Below are 18,230 nucleotides of genomic sequence, written 5' to 3' on the forward strand. Positions count from 1 at the left end.
GCTGGGGTCTTCAACAATGGCGCGCTGGGAGGTTTTTCCATGATCGTTTCACATGTCTGTCAGGCAATGCTTCTGCATTCAGCCAGCAAATGTGGGACCCAGTTTTGTTTATTTGTTAAGGAGTCTGTGTCTGGCAAGTGACATAATTGCTGCTGCTATTTTGCAGAACTGGGTCAGGGGGGCAAGTTCAAAAGGGATAAAGATACAGAAAAAATGATTTGTTTGAACCACAATAATTATGGCTCCGACCGTAAATGTTTTATTTATTTTTTTTACATCTGCATCACATCACATCATCACATATAAATCACACGTGATTTAGAAAATTTAGAAAATTAGCAGAAAAGAATTCAACAACTTGCCTCTGAACACATCTAGCAGAGTTAATTATACTGAGTGAACCATATTTCTTCTACCAAAGGCAAATATATAAACTCTTTTATTGCACAAAAATGATTCACTAAAGCATTCCAGAAACTGTTTTAGAGTTGATATTGGTACTAACTGTTTTATTCAGTTTGTTCTGAAACAAGATCACATCTTCTCTGGCATTTCTGGTGATTTATCTGTTGTGAACTGAAACTGTTTTTATGAGCATGAACAATTTTGGTTAATTTGTGAAGCAATCCTGAAGCCTCATCAGCTCTGACTAAAGCAATCATGACAAAAAAAAGTCCACGTCTGATTGTTTTGGCAAAGTTTTACATTCTTAAACGTAAATATATGAATCACAAACCTTTTTTCATTTTTTAACAGTACAAGAACTTATCATACCAATAAGCGATTTGTGTACTTGCACTACTGGAATTAAAGTGAAACTGTTTGGCAAATCAGAAAAAATGTACATATGTATGTCGTTCACGTTCGCCATACTAAAAAACATATACATATATTTTTGCTCCCCTTGTTATTATCGTAAACATCCGGCCAACGACGATGGTCCCGCCCAGCCAATAATAATGCTCGACGTCATCACGGCCAATCGCGCTCTGTTGCGTCATCACAGGGCGCCTCCTCCGGACAATATTTGTACCCCGGATGCCAGAAGTGGACGCCAAGAGACAAGGATAAAGATATATATATTTTGCTAATCTGACATTAAGTGGATTTCTATTCAGTCAAGATGTCTCGGGGCTCAATTGAGATCCCTTTACGGGACACAGATGAGGTAAACCACGTCTAAAATGCTTTTTCTTTTATTGTGCGTTGTTTTTAATTAACCATACGTCGCTGTTAGCTCTGCATGCTAACTTTATAGCGGCGTGTTTTACATCTAATCGTTAGCTATAGAGAATACAACTTAAACTAAGCCACAATGCAAACATAAGCAATAATTGGAAGAGCAAGAGAACATTAAATAGAGGCGCTACAAATTGTAATAATCGTTTGCAGAAATAAAGTTACAAGAAATGAGGAAAAATCGCATTTGTTTATGTTTTCTTAGCACCACGCTATCTAACTTATCCTGATTTTTCTGTAACTCTCATGCTTAATTTGAGACTAAAATTCGTCATAGTTTTAAGGCCAAATAAACTGTTTTGCAGGTTATTGAGCTTGACTTTGACCAGCTGCCTGAAGGAGATGAAGTTATCAGTATCCTAAAGCAGGAACATACACAGCTGCACATATGGATTGCTTTGGCGGTGAGTCTCTAAAACTATTGGAGAGAATAAACCTGGAGGACATGGCCATCTTTCACTGTTGTCTAAATTTGCTCTGTTTTTTTACAGTTGGAGTATTACAAACAGGGCAAAACTGAGGATTTTGTGAAGCTTTTGGAGGCCGCTCGTATTGATGGAAACCTCGACTACAGAGATCATGAGAAAGACCAGATGACTTGTCTGGACACATTAGCAGCCTACTATGTTCAGCAGGCGCGTAAGGAGAAAAACAAAGATGCCAAGAAAGAACTCATCACACAGGCCACACTGCTCTACACTATGGCCGACAAGATCATCATGTATGATCAGGTGAGAAAAAGCATCCGAGTGTGTAAGACTGCTTTCGGATCAGTTATGATCCATTACAAACAATATTATGCTGTTGTCTTGCTCAGAACCATTTATTGGGAAGAGCCTGTTTCTGTCTGCTGGAAGGAGACAAGATGGATCAAGCTGATGCTCAGTTCCACTTTGTCCTTAATCAGTCCACCAATAACATCCCTGCTTTGCTTGGCAAGATACAAAGATACTCTATTAAATAGTAATCTTTTCCTCCTAACCATTGTGACTAAAACTCATTCTTTCATCAGGTAAGGCCTGCATCTCCTTCAATAAAAAGGATTACAGAGGTGCTCTGGCTTATTATAAAAAGGCTTTACGGACAAACCCTGGCTGCCCAGGTAAACACCTTCTTAATGGAAACCTTTATTGTGTGTTAAATGAATTAGTGATATTTCGTGATAGCGCAAAACATCCATCAGTTTGACGAAAAAATGGCGTTCGTATACTTGTGTATTTGGATCTCAAAGGCAGTTCGTTCTAAGATGTTATGTTTTAACATCTGAACAGTAACACAGGTCCTTCATACAGTTCTTCTTTGTGTGTGTCTCTGCTGTAGCTGAGGTCAGGTTAGGCATGGGTCACTGCTTTGTCAAGCTCAACAAACTGGAGAAAGCTCGTCTGGCCTTTGGTCGGGCCCTGGAGTTGAATTCAAAGTGTGTCGGGGCTCTTGTTGGTTTGGCTGTTTTGGAGCTTAACAACAAGGAGGCAGATTCCATCAAGAACGGAGTGCAGCTCCTGTCCCGAGCCTACACCATTGACCCCAGTAACCCCATGGTGCTCAACCACCTGGCTAACCATTTCTTTTTCAAAAAGGTACGGCTTTGGGAAATTTAATTGCAAAGCACTTTTAACTGATATTCATTCCTGCATATTTTCTGTTGGCAATCAGGATTACAGTAAGGTGCAGCACCTGGCGCTTCACGCGTTCCATAACACAGAGGTTGAAGCCATGCAGGCGGAGAGCTGCTACCAGCTGGCTCGTTCCTTCCATGTGCAGGTGTGATCCTAACTGACCCTGTGACAGTTGCTCTGTGCATTGTGTGCCGTCCTTTCATATCTCTGACACGTCCCTCTTTCTGTTTAGGAGGACTACGACCAAGCGTTCCAGTATTACTACCAGGCCACACAGTTTGCCTCTTCTACATTTGTCTTACCATTCTTTGGTCTGGGACAAATGTATGTGTATCGAAGAGACAAAGAGAATGCGGCACAGTGCTTCGAAAAGGTTTTGAAGGCCTACCCAAACAACTATGAAACAATGAAAATCCTGGGTTCTCTCTACGCAGCATCTGATGATCAGGAAAAGAGAGACATTGCCAAAGTATGTCATTTGAACAGATTATCACAGACATTATGTCTTATTTAAACTTGGCTATGGCTCCTATCAAATACCTGTAGTCATGCTGAATGGCGATATTGGGAGACGCATCATTCTCTTTGATCTATAGGGTCATTTAAAGAAGGTAACAGAACAGTACCCAGATGATGTGGAGGCCTGGATCGAGCTGGCTCAGATCCTGGAGCAGACTGACATCCAAGGAGCACTGTCGGCATATGGCACCGCCACCCGCATCCTGCAGGAGAAGGTGCAGGCTGACGTCCCTCCTGAGATTCTCAACAATCTCGGGGCTCTTCACTTCAGGCTTGGCAACCTCGGAGAGGCAAAGGTAGACGACATTGTGAGCTCCATCCCGCGTGATCGTCATAAATGGTGTCTCAAGCGTTGGCTGTGTCTTCTCTGCCCCTCAGAAATACTTCCTTGCATCACTGGAGCGCGCCAAAGCTGAAGGGGAACACGATGAGCATTACTACAACGCCATTTCTGTCACCACCTCCTACAATTTGGCCCGTCTGTACGAGGCAATGTGCGAATTCCACGAAGCAGAGAAACTGTACAAAAACATCCTGAGAGAGCATCCCAACTATGTCGACTGTAAGCATGAACACGCAGAAGACGTGGGTCACAAGAAGAGACGATTTTCTGTCTGGCTGATTTCATCCACACTCTGACCCACAGGTTATTTGCGTCTTGGAGCAATGGCTCGTGACAAAGGGAATTTCTACGAAGCTTCTGACTGGTTCAAAGAAGCCCTTCAGATTAATCAGGTACTGTCTTTTCTTATAGCACATACAAAGGCATATTATGTTGTTGTCTGATTTATGCTATTCTGCCTGGCCCAGGATCACCCTGATGCCTGGTCCCTCATAGGCAACCTTCATTTGGCTAAACAGGAGTGGGGGCCTGGTCAGAAGAAATTTGAGCGTATTTTGAAACAGCCGTCCACACAGAATGACACGTACTCCATGTTGGCTTTGGGTAACGTGTGGCTGCAGACTCTGCATCAGCCCACCAGAGACAGAGAAAAGGTAAAGACGGAGACAAGTGCGTCTCCCAAGATCGCTTCATGTGTCCAGCTTGTTTGCTACATCAACGTGTAGTTCGGGTTTTTTCCATTTCTCAACACAAATTCCAAACACTAGTTTCCCAGGAGATATTTTCAAGGCATCCAGTGAATTTGATGTGCATTTCCCTTGGCAGGAAAAGAGACATCAAGATAGAGCTCTGGCCATATACAAACAAGTCCTGCGAAATGACCCCAAGAACCTCTATGCTGCCAATGGCATTGGTTGGTTTTCCTGTTTCCTTCTCCTTCTACATGTGTCACACTGCATAGCAATGAAGTATGAAGTGTAACCAAATGTGTGCAGGTGCTGTTTTGGCCCATAAGGGCTACTACCGGGAGGCTCGGGATGTGTTTGCACAGGTGAGAGAGGCCACGGCTGACATCAGTGACGTCTGGCTCAATCTGGCTCACATCTATGTCGAACAGAAGCAGTACATCAGTGCTGTGCAGATGGTGAGGGCGCACAGTCATCCGCTCTGTGAATATTATGGTCTGTGGCTTCTCCTTTGTCTGTGTTTTTGAGCATTTCTATTCTGCTCTGCAGTATGAGAACTGCCTGAAGAAATTCTACAAATATCAGAACACAGAAGTGCTGCTGTACCTCGCCCGGGCGCTCTTCAAATGCGGCAAACTCCAAGACTGCAAACAGATGCTGCTGAAGGTATCGCTGCATGAAAGTGATGTGTGACTTTGGTGCCAGAATCAGTCCAACCAGGACACGACACTCTTGTGCTTGCGATCAGGCCCGCCACGTGGCTCCCAGCGACACGGTGCTGATGTTTAACGTGGCCCTGGTGCTTCAGCGACTCGCCACACTCGTGCTGAAAGACGAGAAGAGCAACTTGAAGGCGGTACTCAGCGCCGTCAAAGAGCTGGAACTGGCTCACAGGTAGTGCTCATCCTCTCAGCGTGATCCTCCGATTGTTGTGTATCTAACCCTGGAAGTTCATGTCTCCCCTCCTCTCACAGGTACTTCAGCTACCTCAGTAAAGCTGGAGACAAGATGAGGTTTGACCTGGCTCTGGCTGCCTCTGAGGCCAGGTCAGTCTTCCACTGTTTATTTAACCATAAATCTGCTTCAGGATTTGAAAGTAAACCCAGTACAGTGTCTTTTCACCTGTGGTGATGGTGCTACGGTGTGTAATATCAGGGCTGACTGGGCTGTGATTGCAGGCAATGTTCTGATCTGCTGAGTCAGGCTCAGTACCATGTGGCTCGGGCCAGAAAGCAGGATGAAGAGGAGAAGGAGCTCCGAGCCAAACAAGAACAGGAGAGGGATCTGCTGCGTCAGCAGTTGTTAAAGGAACAGGTGCTTGTGAATTCCTCCTTTTTTCCATACGGTCGTAAAAGAAAAAAGTAAAATGCAAATGTACTTCCTGTTTTTTTGTTTTTTTAGTACTAAATAGTTAAAGCCTCTCATTTTCATCCCGCCAATAGGAACAAAAGCGCAACAAAGAGCTGGAGGAGCAGAAGAAACTCCTGGAACAGAGAGCCATGTATGTTGAGAAGACCAAGAACCTGCTCAGCTTTGCCGACGTTCCAAAGGAAATGGCGAAAGAGAGGAAGAAGGGAAGCAGTGGAGGACGTGTGAGTGTTGGCAGAAATGACCTCAAATGTTGGAGTGAAGGCAAGCGCGGATGATGGCATCTCTCTTTACATCCTTAAGCGTAAGAAAGGAGGCGATATGGAGGATTTTGTCAACGACGATTCCGATGAGGACCTGCCGTTGAAGAAGAAAAAGAAGAAGAGTGGCAGTGGTAGTGAGCAAGAGGAGGGTGAGGATGGAGAGAGAAAGGCCCGCAAGAAGAAGCGGAGGTGAGTGGGCTGCAGGGGGGTGTTTTGACAGCTGAACAAGGCCCATGAGGTACTCAGAACAAATGTTTACTGCAGACCTACGAAAGGAAGCGGAGATGACAGTGACGAGGAGGGGGGAGCGTCGCAGCCCAAGAAACAACGTAAACCGAAAGAGCGTAAAAGGATTGAAAAGGTGCCTTGGTTTTCCAATACAACATCGTTACAAAAGGTTTTTGGGCCCTAACTCTCTTGTCTTTTTTTTAGTCCAAACCCGAGCGTCTGCCGCAATCTCTTAAAGGAAAAATTAAGTCCAAGGCCATCATTTCCTCCTCTGATTCTTCAGATGAGGATGGACTGAAGATAGCTGAGGATGGGTAAAAACTTTATAGTGAAAACTGCCACTCGAAATGAGAAGTTCTGAAGAAAATCGAGTGATCTTTATCGCTTGCAGGCAACAAAGAGACAGCGGCTCAGATTCTGATGAAGACGGTGTCCACAGAAAGCGCATTGCGTCTGACAGCGAATCCGACACGGGCAGAAACCGCTCCGGCAGCGAGGCGGACAGCCCCCGGCATTCCGAAGGCTCCGGCGCCGACGACTCCGGCAGCGACCGTCCTGTGAAGAAGAGGCGAGTGCAACGCCAGTCCGACTCGGAGCAGTCGGACGACGAGAGCAAGAAGAGCCGCTCGGGATCTGATGACGAATCCCGGCCCGCGTCACCTGTCCCGGCATCCGAGGGGGGGTCAGACCGAGCATCGGAAGCGGCGTCGGACAATGAGGCCTCCCCACGCCGCTCGGACAACGGCTCGGAACCTGAGCGCTCCAATGAGGACGATGACAGCGACTAGAACTCAAAATCATCCTTGTGATGCAGAAAACTCATGTGTTTTGTAAGAGCAGGAATTTCTGTCCCTATAAGCCTAGAAAGAGTTTCATTTGATTATTCCTTATATTGCCCATGTGTCGCATGGAAAGGTTAGTTTAAAGACGGTGAACTTAAAGGGGTAAGTGTATTTTCTATTGCTGAGGGTCAGTTGTGACCCAGAAATGTTGATTAAAGAACATTTGTCATAAATGTGGATCCAATTCTTTTGCCTCATATCAGCCTTTAAGATACAAAAACGAGCCTCCTGTTGCAGTTCAGCTGCTGGAAAAACCACCATCGCGCAGGCAAAGTGGAGTTTTTCATCACTTTATTCAAAGTTGATCTGCATTTGCACACACCTGCACTTATACAATGTTAAAAATCCAAAGTGTACACGCGCAGAGCACTCTTTAGAAAAGACAACTTTAAAACTTTGACGGATGTAAAAATTCCCCACCCATGACGGTGAACACCTGGAGCCCTGGTAACTACGCTTTGGCTGTCTCAATGTAAAAACCAAGACATTCAAGTACAGTCCGAGATACATTAGAGGTATATTCATATGAAATTAAATTATAAAGGCCACACAGGATCATTCCCAACAGCACAAAGGTTTTGTACAGGCTCTTGATTCTTTGAGTACGGATAACTGAAATGTGCAAACAAAAACAGACGATTACAGATAACAGATCAACTCTGAATGCATTTCCAGACAAACTGGTCTGCGTTGAAGCAGGTAAAAAACAAACAAACTGCAACTAAAGATTGTTCCACAAAAGATAGATGTGAATTTTTTACTATTGCAACGACTCATTCTGAGCAAAGTGCATGTAAAACAAAACCGATTAACAAATGCAGAAAAAAAGGCGTCTTTGCATGAACCTTTTTCTCTCCTGTAAACAGTTTAAGTCAACATGGCAGCACTTGGTGAGTTGAGTTGCTGGCATAGTCTCCTGCACAATACTGCTCACTTTTAAAGACAACGGAGGCCAAGATGACAAGAACAAAAGCAGAAATGTATAAATACGCGGTGGAGGCGATGCTGGCATGATTGAGTGAGATGTTTAATAATGGGATTCTATGTAACAGTGGTTAAAATTTTAAAAAGAGGGTTGAGATTAAGGGGGGGTGGAACACGACAACACAACACAAACTGTTAAAACAAAACATTGCATCTTGATTATATATGGCTTTGGCTGATTTCTCAGTAATCCTCCCCCTCAGACTCCTCCTCCTCTGCAGTCTCCAGCCAGGTCAGCCACTGGTTCACCTGCAGACACCATTACAACCATTAAGAGTTTCATTCTGCTTTTAAGCTGCTGGGATCGTGTGGGACGACCAACTCGGATTTAGTAAAGACGATACCTGAAATAATGCTTTCCCCTTCCCAGGATATTCTTGGTTGACATCTTCTTTCCATGAAAGGAAGGCCTCTTCTTCAATTATTTCCATGTCGTAAAAGTGAACAAAGAATCGCAGCAGCATTCCTGCAAAACGGGAGGAAGCGTTGATCTCCAGCAACAATAAAATTAGTATTTAATCAAATTGGACGGCCACTCAAACCCACGGGACTGAACCTGGCTGTGCACATACCTTTAGGGAAACCCTTGGTGTTGCAGTGGACCTGCAGGGCGTACAGCGCCGCCACTTGCAAGTCAGCGTGGTCGTGCAGGAACTTCTGCATCACCGGCTTCAGAGACAGCAGAAGTTGTTTCTCCTCGTCCAGCTGCTCTTTGGTGGGCGCTGCCAGCTGCTCCTCGTCGCCATCGGGGTTGATCTCGTCCAAAATGAACTGCAGGAAACTGAGAACAAAAGGTGAGAATGTTTGAGTGAAATCCACAGCACAAAGTTTAAAAAAAAGAAATAAAAAGCTCTTTGCTGGCGTACCTGGTCATGAGGATGTTGACAAACCCTTTGTCAGTGTGGAGCCTCGCAGAGACGTTTTCCTTGATCCACTTGTAGATCGACTGCGGAGAGGTGTCCACTTTGATCTGTTTCAGCAACTCCTTTTCAAGCTTCATGAGTGGGAACAAGAAGCTCAGACCCTTCCCTTCCAGAATCTCCAGCATCTTGTCTGTGTTCTGGTCAATTTCTGCAGGAGAATTCACAGAGTGAGTAGCAGCGAAGACAGACGAGGTCAGATGAACAACAGCGTGGGCCCCGTCCTACCAGGTAGCATCTTCTGCATGTTAATTTTGCTCTGTTGGAAAAGGTCGGAAAGCCAGTCGCGGTCCCGCAGCTTCATCAGCTGCTGCAAGCAGAGCAAGAACATTGGGAAATGTGCACCGTTCTCCAGCTGGTGGGCCAAATCGGCGAGGTTGACCATGTCGGCGATGATGGCGCGTGCTGCAAACTGGGCCAGGTAGGACTTCACCAGCGGGACTTCTTCCTCGACGTTGGGACATTGATCCAAAACACTCAAAACAGCCTGTTGATGAGAGCAGAGTCCTTAGACCCAGACGGTAACAGCTATACTAGTGATGTGGAACCGGACTCATGAGACCGACCTGCATCAGCTGCTCACTAGTGACGATACCCTCGGTACAGAGCGCGTGGATCAGGACACTTGCGTTTTCCTTGTCCTCATCTGAACGGTCCAGAGAATAGACCACCATCTTGTTCAGCATCTCGGGCAAAAAATGCTTTGGGGGCTTCATCTCCTTTACAGCATTGACGGCTTCATTGATATTCTTGCTGTTGGTGTAATCCACCACCAAAGCTGCGGTCATCTTGTGCAACTCCTCTTTTGTAAGAGGCGCCTTCTTACTGGACTTGGCAGGTTTTTCTTGAATTGGAGGAGGAGTGATTTTCAGACCAAGCTGTGGAGACTAAAGAAAGATGCAAAGTCATTCCATAATCCCTGGGGATTACTAAACAAGCCGATTTACCTCAATAGGAAATAATTACCTGTCCTAATGAAGACCCTTGAGGAGTCAGCATCTGTGCTTTCTGTACTTGGTTTTTGTTCAACAGGAAAGACTGTGCTGGCCTCAAACTTATCTAGAGGGGCAAAGATGGCAAGTCGGGTAAGCAACATGCACATGTTGGTTTTAATGCACTTGAAAGTAAATAAGACTGATTCCTGGGCAGTGATGCAAACGGTTGTACCTCGTCAACATTGACCTTCCCCTTCTTTCCAAATCGTGGAGCCATGTCCTTGGACTGCATCTGCACCAGGTGGTTCTGCTTGTGGTTAAAAACGGGCGAATTCTGTCCCTGTGAGAGATTTGTTACGTATAGAGTGAAAACCACATCTCTCCAAACTAAAAGCACTTTAAAAACAGATTAGATGGGTTTTTTTTTTAACTTACCTGGTTCTGTTTTACGAAAGGTTTGTTTCCTGAGTCAAACTGAGTCTGGTGTAAATTGCTGCCGTTTACCACATGGTCATTGTAATGTTGGTTTGTGCGGTGGCGTCCCATGGTAGGAGAATAGTGGTCGTGGATAACCCCGGGGCCTGTGCCTATTCCACATCCTAACAAGACAGTAGTGTGAGGGGACACTCGGCCACATCAATTTGTTGGAACCATAAAAAGGTAGCTCTACGTGTGTCTGTGTAAATTCTCTACGTGTCCAACGGCAAAACGTACCAGGCATTTGTCCAAACATGTCAGCCAGTCCACCGAATGTCTCCCTGTCGAACTTCATTTTTGACTGAAGGAAGGAGGTGTTGTCCATGAAGAACTCGTTTCTCATCGCATCATTTTGAGGGGGAATAAAAACGCCCAGATCCTGCGGCAGACGGTCAGATTATGAGTTCATGTTTGCAGGTGTGCGCCGTCCCCGTGCACCGAGGGGACCGAGCAGACTCACCTTCACGGCTTCCTGACGAACTTGGCCGATGGTCTTGGGTCCGCTGTCAACATGCGCTTTGCGGGGAGTCCAGTTGTTCGCTCGCAGCTCCACCGTATTCTGCAGCAGGAAGCGGATCCGGGCCGGCAGCTCCTTGCTGCTTGTTAAGGAGTGCATGCGACCGAAGTACTGATCCATTAAAGACTGGAACGAGAATTCACCCATTAGTAAACTTGTCACCAATGGTGCCAGAATTACTTTTAGTGGGTTTTTGTTGAGTCACCTTGGCCTTGGCATGATCGAGTTTAGGCCCCACCGTTTTCATGATCTGACAGAGGCATTCCAAATCCTCACCCATGTCCTTAAGCTGGACTCTCTTCTTCTTATCCAAAAGCTTATGAAAATACACAATTGGACCATTACAATGCAACAATGGCAGCTAATCCTGATCAAATAAACCAGACTTAAGGTTGACACTTACTGTCTTAATACACTTGTGTAGAATGGATTCATGGATGAGGCCGAGTTTGCCGAGCTCCCCAATAAACTTGATGTTACCCAACATTTTGATCTTTGCAATATTACGTTGCTCCTCTTCCTCAGAGGTGAGGGGAACGTCCTTTTTGTCAAAGACTACAGAGGGAAGAGATTTATAAGTATACCAATACAGGTCAGGACAGTTTGCAACCAGTCGGACGTATGAAGCACAATCCTCATACCGTCAACATTTCTGGCACGGTTCTCAAACTCATCTTGAAGCTTGGAAATCAGAAGTCTCCTGAATGTCTGAAAAGGAAAATAATCCATTCAAAGCTCAGCTATAAAATCTAAATGGAATGAAACGTGATACCAGATTGTCACTTCAAATCTTACGCTGTTCTGTTTCTGTACAGCTTGACTTTCGGTGGACACGTCCTCAAAGTTTGGTACATCCTCTGCCAGGCGTTGACATAGTTGAGAGTATAACTGGCTGTACTTGGGCTCTTCGAGGGCTTTGTCAACAATCTGACAATGAAAAGAAAATTACAATCAAACACAGTTTAATAAAAATAAAGCACACAAGGATGGTTTAAAAAAAAAGAAAAAAAAGAAAGCATTACCAACAAGACGATTCCTTTCAGGACAAGTTTCGTATCCACACCCACATTGAGGAGCTCCAAGCACAGTTTGTCAAACTTCTCGGGAGTCAACTTATTCAGAATGCTAATAAAGCCAAGAAAAAACAAAGAATACAAAAATATTTAGTCAATTTGATACCGTGGCATCTAATAAGTAGAACCAAACAGCAGTGGTCAAGCCTTTAAAGTATATATGTAGAAAAAACCAATTACCTTCTCACTTTTCTGAAGATTGCATCGTGTTGTCCTTTTTCATTGTAGGAGTTGGCTTCTCGTCTCATGCGGCGAGAAGGTAGCCATCTCTGAACGCTTGTACCTGGGGTTTTCCCCAGGAACTCGCTGCAATAAACAACAAAATATTCTCACACGAGGAACAATTTCTGTAGCAGAAAGTTGATTTGGCCACAAATATTTGACTTCATGTGCAGAATGTGGTTTATTGTCCATCCAATGCCCTGTGTGGGTACATCTTAAAGAAATGTACAGTACCATTAATATACAGAGCTTCACTGGTGGTTTTTTAAAAACCAATATGAATTTAAGTCATACAATACTAAGACGTCTTTAAGTTTCCCCAAAGCACAAGAAAACAGACAATAGGCTCACCTGTTGCAGACAGTCTTGGGATAGTGCTGAGATGCACCCCCGCCTCCTCCCCCCACACTGTAGCAAAAACAGAGGAATAAAAAAGGTTTTAATAATAAAGCCTAAGCCTACGTGAGAGCTACCGGCAACAGGTGGCAGTAAAACCCAGTTGGCCAACACGTACCTGAAAAGAGAAGGACCCCCTTGCGCAACAACACTCTCCACTTTGGCGGCTTGACAAAGAATATTTGACAAGAAAGATGTTCTGGGAACAGGGCAGGAAGGGAACGACCTGGTGGACAGCCAGATAAACATCATGTTACAGTGAATGGCTTAGGAAACCTCCCGGGCGAACAGTAGAGCATTTGAGCGTCCACACGTGGATGCGAGACCGAGAAAGCGCTAGCTTAGCACCGAGCTAATGCTCGGAGGTTGGCTCATACCGGCGCCGGTGGCGCATCATGGAATCGTGACCTCAATAAAAACACGTCGGCTCCTCGGCACAGTCAGAAGGATCTTATGTGAACAGTCGGAACGGCACAAAACCTGATCCACAGCGCGCAGCACGACCGGGCTCCACAAACCCCGGCGCTATTTTTAGAGATGCAGACACAGAACCTCGGTGTTTTTTAGGGAAATGTGGTCAACATGTGAGGAGCCAACAGGAATGTGATGGCCACGGGCCATCTGATCCGACTAGTAATCGACTTATCACACGCTCCCCTTGGCCACCGTGTAGTTTCGACACCCAATCCCACGCATCTAATTTATTGATAAAATGTGTTTAAAAGCGGACTTTTATTAGGAAATTGACCCCCATTGGGACGTTCTCACCTGCTTAAGGTCAAGCAAATGACAATGGTATAGGTTAAGGTGGGGAAAACGACGTTGGATAACCGAAAAGGGGGGAAAAAAACAAATCAGATCAGTTTACTTTGAGAGGTCTTTGTTCAGACACCGGATGTCCACCCGAGGTGTTTCGGAGTTACAGGCCGCCGGTAAGCTCAAGGCTACCTAGCTAAATAGCTCATAAAATAGTTAGTCCTAAATAAATGATCTATGTACCCATTTCAAGATTACACAGGGCGGCTAATGGTCATGTCTAAAGCAGATAAAACCAAAACAAGACAATAACGCCACCCTGAATTTACCCTGAATCTGGGCAACAATTAGCAACAGCTAGCATTAGCCGCACATCACACACGGAGAAAAAAAAGGTTTTACCTTCACGAAAGGGACGTCAGCCTAACTGTGGTTGTGGTGGTAATTAAGAAAAATAATAAAGTAAAAAAAACAAAAATTCAAAACAAAAGCGAAGCCTCGTTAGTTTGACAACGGTTTAGGTAACACCTCCGCAGTGAGGCTAGCAGCTAGTTACCGGCTTCTCTGAAGAAAGACTGCTGACTGTTGCGCGACGTCACGCGGAAACCGGCTTTTCTCTCGAGGCGGTGTGAAACGGCCCCGCCCCCCGCGTCACACACGGAAGCCCGGAGAAAGATTTCGCAATCAACAGAACAAACATGACCAGAGGGTGTAGTTTATGATTGATATGGCTCCCCCCTGTAGGTTTTTAAATTGATTTTGTGTTTCTATTAACTGTTAAAAGGGTGCCTTTTGAATCGCTTTCTTTTAAACGTGGTCAAATATAGAACGGGGGTATCTTCTCATTTCTTTTTAATGCACATTTAAATGATTAGTAAGTCATTGTGTGTTTGAGATATCTGGATCATGGTTGAATACATGGATACGCCTGTTAATGATTCCGTTTTATGTTAATGACTCTTGAACTTTCAAACCCTAATGGAACATTTGCAGTGGATGTTGACATTGAATATGAATGTCTGCTGATCACCTGACCTTTCCTGCAGGGCCATTATAATGCAAGACAACAACGATGATTTACTATCCAGTAAGACAATGACCCCAAACATACAGCAAAAGCTAAAGGGAAGTGGTTAATTGTGCTTAGATGTACCAGCCACACTGAGACATACTAGAAATAAAGCACTCCGAGAGCGCAAATCTCCACAAAATAGCTAATTTTCCCACATATTGCATCCTCTATTTGCACCCCAAAATAAAATCTAATCAGTTATCATATCTTGAGTTTGCATGTCTATATTGTGGCCTTAGCCTTGATGAAAGAATTGTTGATTGAGGCAGCAGATTCTCGGCTATGATTGAGATTAGAGAGTCGAGGCACTTTGAGTGACCTTTTAACAGCCATAGGTGCTGATCTAAGCCCTGTCACCTGTTAGGCTTAGATCAGCACCTATGATCACTGGATAATCAAAAGTCAAATACCCTCTGGAATCCGGAGCGCCGCCAAAATTTGGCTCGGCTAATTATCGGCAATTCGGGGAAATTTAAAATCCATTTGTAATAGTGAGTAGTGAGCTTTTCGTAACTGGATTGTGTCTAGAATTCTGACACCCGATGTTCATTTGACTTGGTAAAATGAGTCACTTCCTCCAACTGCCTGTAAAGGAAAACGGGGCAGGCTGATCTGGGAACTCCTTTTTTCTGGCCCAGTGCCGCCTGCAGACGTCAGCCAGTGAAGACAACAAAACTGTTCTTTACTGACTTGTTCTGCCAAAACATGCCAGTTTCCTGGAAATGTTTATTAAAACAATTGGCCCACGGAATATCCGTGTAACAACTTAGGCTGATCCCACACTCGGGTTTGAACCTGACAGAGTAGAAAGGTGAATATTTAACGCTGATGCACGCAGCTGTGGGTTCTAATGTAAAAGGAATGTAGCAGCAATCTGACTTTCCTCAAAACCCGTCACAAAGTTCAAAAGTGTGTGTTCAACAGCACAGCGTCTTTTTTGTCAGCATGGGTGTGTTTGATCTGTCTGTGGCAGCTGTTTTAATCCTGTGGGGCATTGAAGGATGACATAAAGCCGGTGTGACAGTAAACTAAACCATTAATTAGACCAGTAAAGTCCGAAAAGGACAGTTTGACTCGTACGCTTCTTATCTCCATAATCACTGGATTGTTCTGTTTATGTCGAGCAGTGTTTTGAAATCTTGTTTGGGCCTTTAGTGAGGTGAGGGGGGGTAACAGGGATATCAGGACACATTTTATTTTAGAAAAAAATGTCCCTGTTTTGCTGTTAAATTGAACAAACCAGTGTCAATATTCACACACTTTATGTCAATAATACAACAGAATACAATTCGAATTAAACACAATGTTTAACATGGGATTCTTTAGATTTTCAAATTCTGATTTGTCCATGGCGATGATCACTATGACGACACTGATTCCAGCTGAGGAGCCAAGGTTGTCATGTCAGGGTTTGGAACTGCAGGTTGCTGCACCCAGAGATTACATGAGGCGTCGTGATAAAATGTGAGATTAAATCAGGAGGAAATTCCAAATATTTAATTATAATGACCATTTAATCAAGGCTGATTGGTTTAAGTAGTTTAAAAGTAGTTGTGCACCGAGATAAAGTGGATTAACTCCTGGTGAAATTGTCTTTAAATGAATGAAAAAGGAAATTCTTTTGAATCAGTAGATGGCGCCACTGATCTTCATGTGACTTGTTTTACGTTCTTTTGTAACAATCTAGATCTATCAAAAATCCGGTTCCTAAGGAGTGTGATTCTGCCTTAAAGATAGACATTGCTGTAACTTACAGCAAAACTGTCCAAATTTCTCCTAAAACTTTTTCTTCAAAGTAAAATAGCCAATTACCAGTGGTGGGAGTTCAGTCTGTTGGGGGACTTAACTGAAAGCAGAAGGTTCTGTGTTCAAGCCCAGGTGCAGACAAAACTAAGAAAGGTGTTCTGCTCATAGGGGAAGGTGCCAGAAAACCCTGAGCCCTGCCAATGTACCCTTGAGCCAGGTACCGAACCTGCAAACGCTCATAGGGTCCTGTGATAAACTGGTGACCCATTCAGGGGTGGACTCTGCCTTCACCCATACTGTACGTGCACCCTCCCCGTGACCCCAAAAGGAATAAAGCAGTCAAGAACACGAGACAAGACCAATTAAATTCAATGTATTTATTGTTTAGCACAAAAACTAGGCATCTACGCCTTGGCATTCACACAAATGTTCAGTTATATGGCGGCTAACGTAAACTAATGGCAACTGTTTGCAGCAGACAGCAGCATCTCAATGAAGATACGCATCTGCTGCCTCCTGCCGAGTTATTTGAAGGGGTTAAAAATAACAAAAGAAGATAAGAGCAAAGACTTGAAACTGAAGCAGCTGGGATAAAAAACAGTCTGGAGAATATTAATGTATTGCTGAAGAAATAAATCCATGAATACAAATGGATGGATAGTATTCACGCTCCCCTCTGAGCAAGCAACAGTGGCAGGGAAAAACTGCCTTCAACAGGAAGAAACCGCGAGCAGGACCGGGCTCCTGTGGGCGGAGGAGAAGCCTATATCTGTAAAGTTGTCTGTGTTTTCTGTTTCCTCTCACTGTCAGAAACATGCACATTAGTTTGAGACTCTAAGCTGCAGCTCACAAAATGCAGCCTTCAAAGTCCTGGATTTGAGGAGAAGTTACCTGAACTCACAGCACGCAGAAGCATCACAAATATAGCTTCCACCAGATCTGTTCTCCCAGGATGGGTTCATCTGGGATGCATTTGTTATTTTTACATGGTTTGCAGGCTTGTCATCAGAGATACTTGTCTCTAATTTTTCCTCCCCTGAAAGGGTTTGGATTGCGAGGTCCTTGAAAATGTGCATGATCTCAGATAGCGGTGTAAATTAGACAATTCTCAAAATTTGCCCGTGCCGATTCTGTGTTCAGCATTCCGAGCACGCGCGCTTAACAGATATGCTGAGGTAGATCAATGGTCGCTGTCCTGTTTGCAAAATTGTGTTGGGCTTGAGGGACTGTCTGAATCACCGACGACAAGCCCTGCGCCCATGCCCACACTCTGGCTGGGCGCTAGCTGATCACATTAACATGAGATTAGATGGAGAGGAGAGCACTCCCCGGAGAGAACTTAAAATGTTTTCTCTGTAAAAGCCAAAAGCAAAACGCAAAAACATTAATAATCCCACCAAATCAGTTTTTGGGACAGTTATGTGTCCTCTCAACGTGTACACCACAGCATCCACAGCAAGGTTCAACACAGTAAAGGTGCACTGTTTCATGCTTGGATTATCTCATCACTTTAATAGAGATAACTGCAGTTATCTGATTAGGAGCAATCCGATTAACACACTTTGATTTGCTCTGATGTCTTTGTGCATGTTTACCCCTCAGTCTGATTCATTCTGCTCTTGTGCATCTGCGCTTGTGTAAAGAAACAAACGGTGGAAAAGGGGAGCGAGGTAGCGACAACGGTGGAGAGCAACAGACAACAAAGGCGTCGTGTAAATGAAGGAAACCAGCAGCCTGAGAAATAACAGGCGAAATCAGTCTTATGTCACACATGTGAACCTGCTCTAAAATCAGATAATTGGACTGAAACATTTAAATCAGGCTTTGCGCAGGATGGCCACATCTGAACGCACCACACACAATTATCTGTTTACCTCTAGGTCAGACCCATTTATTTTATTCTGTTTTCACTGGTAGTTGAACAGAGAAGAAACTGTTTCCCAGAGATCCAATCAGAACACCTGCTGTCAGTGCTAATCTCTCGAGGACGGCGTCCTTATCTATCCTCTCATCCTGCAGTGAGAAGAT

General features: G+C 44.4%; 2 protein-coding genes across 3 annotated transcripts; one reads left to right on the plus strand and one right to left on the minus strand.

Moving 5' to 3' along the window:
* Nucleotides 1-1,001: 1,001 nt before the first annotated feature.
* Nucleotides 1,002-7,277, plus strand: ctr9 (CTR9 homolog, Paf1/RNA polymerase II complex component). The gene is made up of 23 exons (XM_057024629.1): nucleotides 1,002-1,168; nucleotides 1,545-1,643; nucleotides 1,731-1,970; nucleotides 2,057-2,174; nucleotides 2,252-2,341; nucleotides 2,560-2,816; nucleotides 2,893-3,000; nucleotides 3,088-3,324; nucleotides 3,452-3,670; nucleotides 3,753-3,936; nucleotides 4,021-4,109; nucleotides 4,185-4,370; nucleotides 4,543-4,630; nucleotides 4,713-4,861; nucleotides 4,953-5,069; nucleotides 5,152-5,297; nucleotides 5,378-5,449; nucleotides 5,582-5,717; nucleotides 5,846-5,995; nucleotides 6,075-6,223; nucleotides 6,299-6,395; nucleotides 6,467-6,576; nucleotides 6,654-7,277. Exons 1-23 carry the CDS (start codon nucleotides 1,124-1,126, stop codon nucleotides 7,048-7,050), a joined length of 3,483 nt encoding a protein of 1,160 aa, XP_056880609.1. The 5' UTR covers nucleotides 1,002-1,123; the 3' UTR covers nucleotides 7,051-7,277.
* A 103-nt stretch (nucleotides 7,278-7,380) lies between these two features.
* Nucleotides 7,381-13,994, minus strand: eif4g2a (eukaryotic translation initiation factor 4, gamma 2a). 2 transcript variants are annotated; one of them, XM_057024794.1, is made up of 20 exons: nucleotides 13,787-13,994; nucleotides 12,747-12,854; nucleotides 12,584-12,640; nucleotides 12,191-12,316; nucleotides 11,960-12,062; nucleotides 11,733-11,864; nucleotides 11,579-11,645; nucleotides 11,341-11,492; nucleotides 11,143-11,253; nucleotides 10,881-11,063; nucleotides 10,658-10,799; nucleotides 10,379-10,542; nucleotides 10,176-10,283; nucleotides 9,975-10,067; nucleotides 9,575-9,895; nucleotides 9,237-9,495; nucleotides 8,955-9,159; nucleotides 8,661-8,869; nucleotides 8,433-8,554; nucleotides 7,381-8,337 (listed from the first exon to the last, which is right to left on the minus strand). In XM_057024794.1, the coding sequence occupies exons 4-20, from the start codon at nucleotides 12,256-12,258 to the stop codon at nucleotides 8,272-8,274; spliced, it is 2,505 nt and encodes an 834-aa protein (XP_056880774.1). In that variant the 5' UTR covers nucleotides 12,259-12,316; nucleotides 12,584-12,640; nucleotides 12,747-12,854; nucleotides 13,787-13,994; the 3' UTR covers nucleotides 7,381-8,271. The 2 variants fall into 2 exon arrangements, with proteins under 2 accessions (XP_056880774.1, XP_056880777.1); XM_057024797.1 differs by lacking the exon at nucleotides 12,584-12,640.
* Between the last annotated feature and the right edge of the window lie 4,236 nt (nucleotides 13,995-18,230).

The sequence above is a fragment of the Takifugu flavidus genome, chromosome 2 (genome assembly GCF_003711565.1).
Source record: "Takifugu flavidus isolate HTHZ2018 chromosome 2, ASM371156v2, whole genome shotgun sequence".
Lineage (NCBI taxonomy): Eukaryota > Metazoa > Chordata > Actinopteri > Tetraodontiformes > Tetraodontidae > Takifugu > Takifugu flavidus.

Coding starts and splice junctions, on each gene's coding strand:
- ctr9 (XM_057024629.1), top strand. CDS start 1,124: ATGTCTCGGGGCTCAATTGAGATCCCTTTACGGGACACAGATGAG. Junction 3,001..3,087: donor CTCGTTCCTTCCATGTGCAG/GTGTGATCCTAA, acceptor CTTTCTGTTTAG/GAGGACTACGACCAAGCGTT. Junction 5,718..5,845: donor AGCAGTTGTTAAAGGAACAG/GTGCTTGTGAAT, acceptor TCCCGCCAATAG/GAACAAAAGCGCAACAAAGA.
- eif4g2a (XM_057024797.1), bottom strand. CDS start 12,258: ATGAGACGAGAAGCCAACTCCTACAATGAAAAAGGACAACACGATGCA. Junction 11,064..11,142: donor TCGATCATGCCAAGGCCAAG/GTGACTCAACAA, acceptor TTCTCGTTCCAG/TCTTTAATGGATCAGTACTT. Junction 10,068..10,175: donor GGAAGGTCAATGTTGACGAG/GTACAACCGTTT, acceptor TTGCCCCTCTAG/ATAAGTTTGAGGCCAGCACA.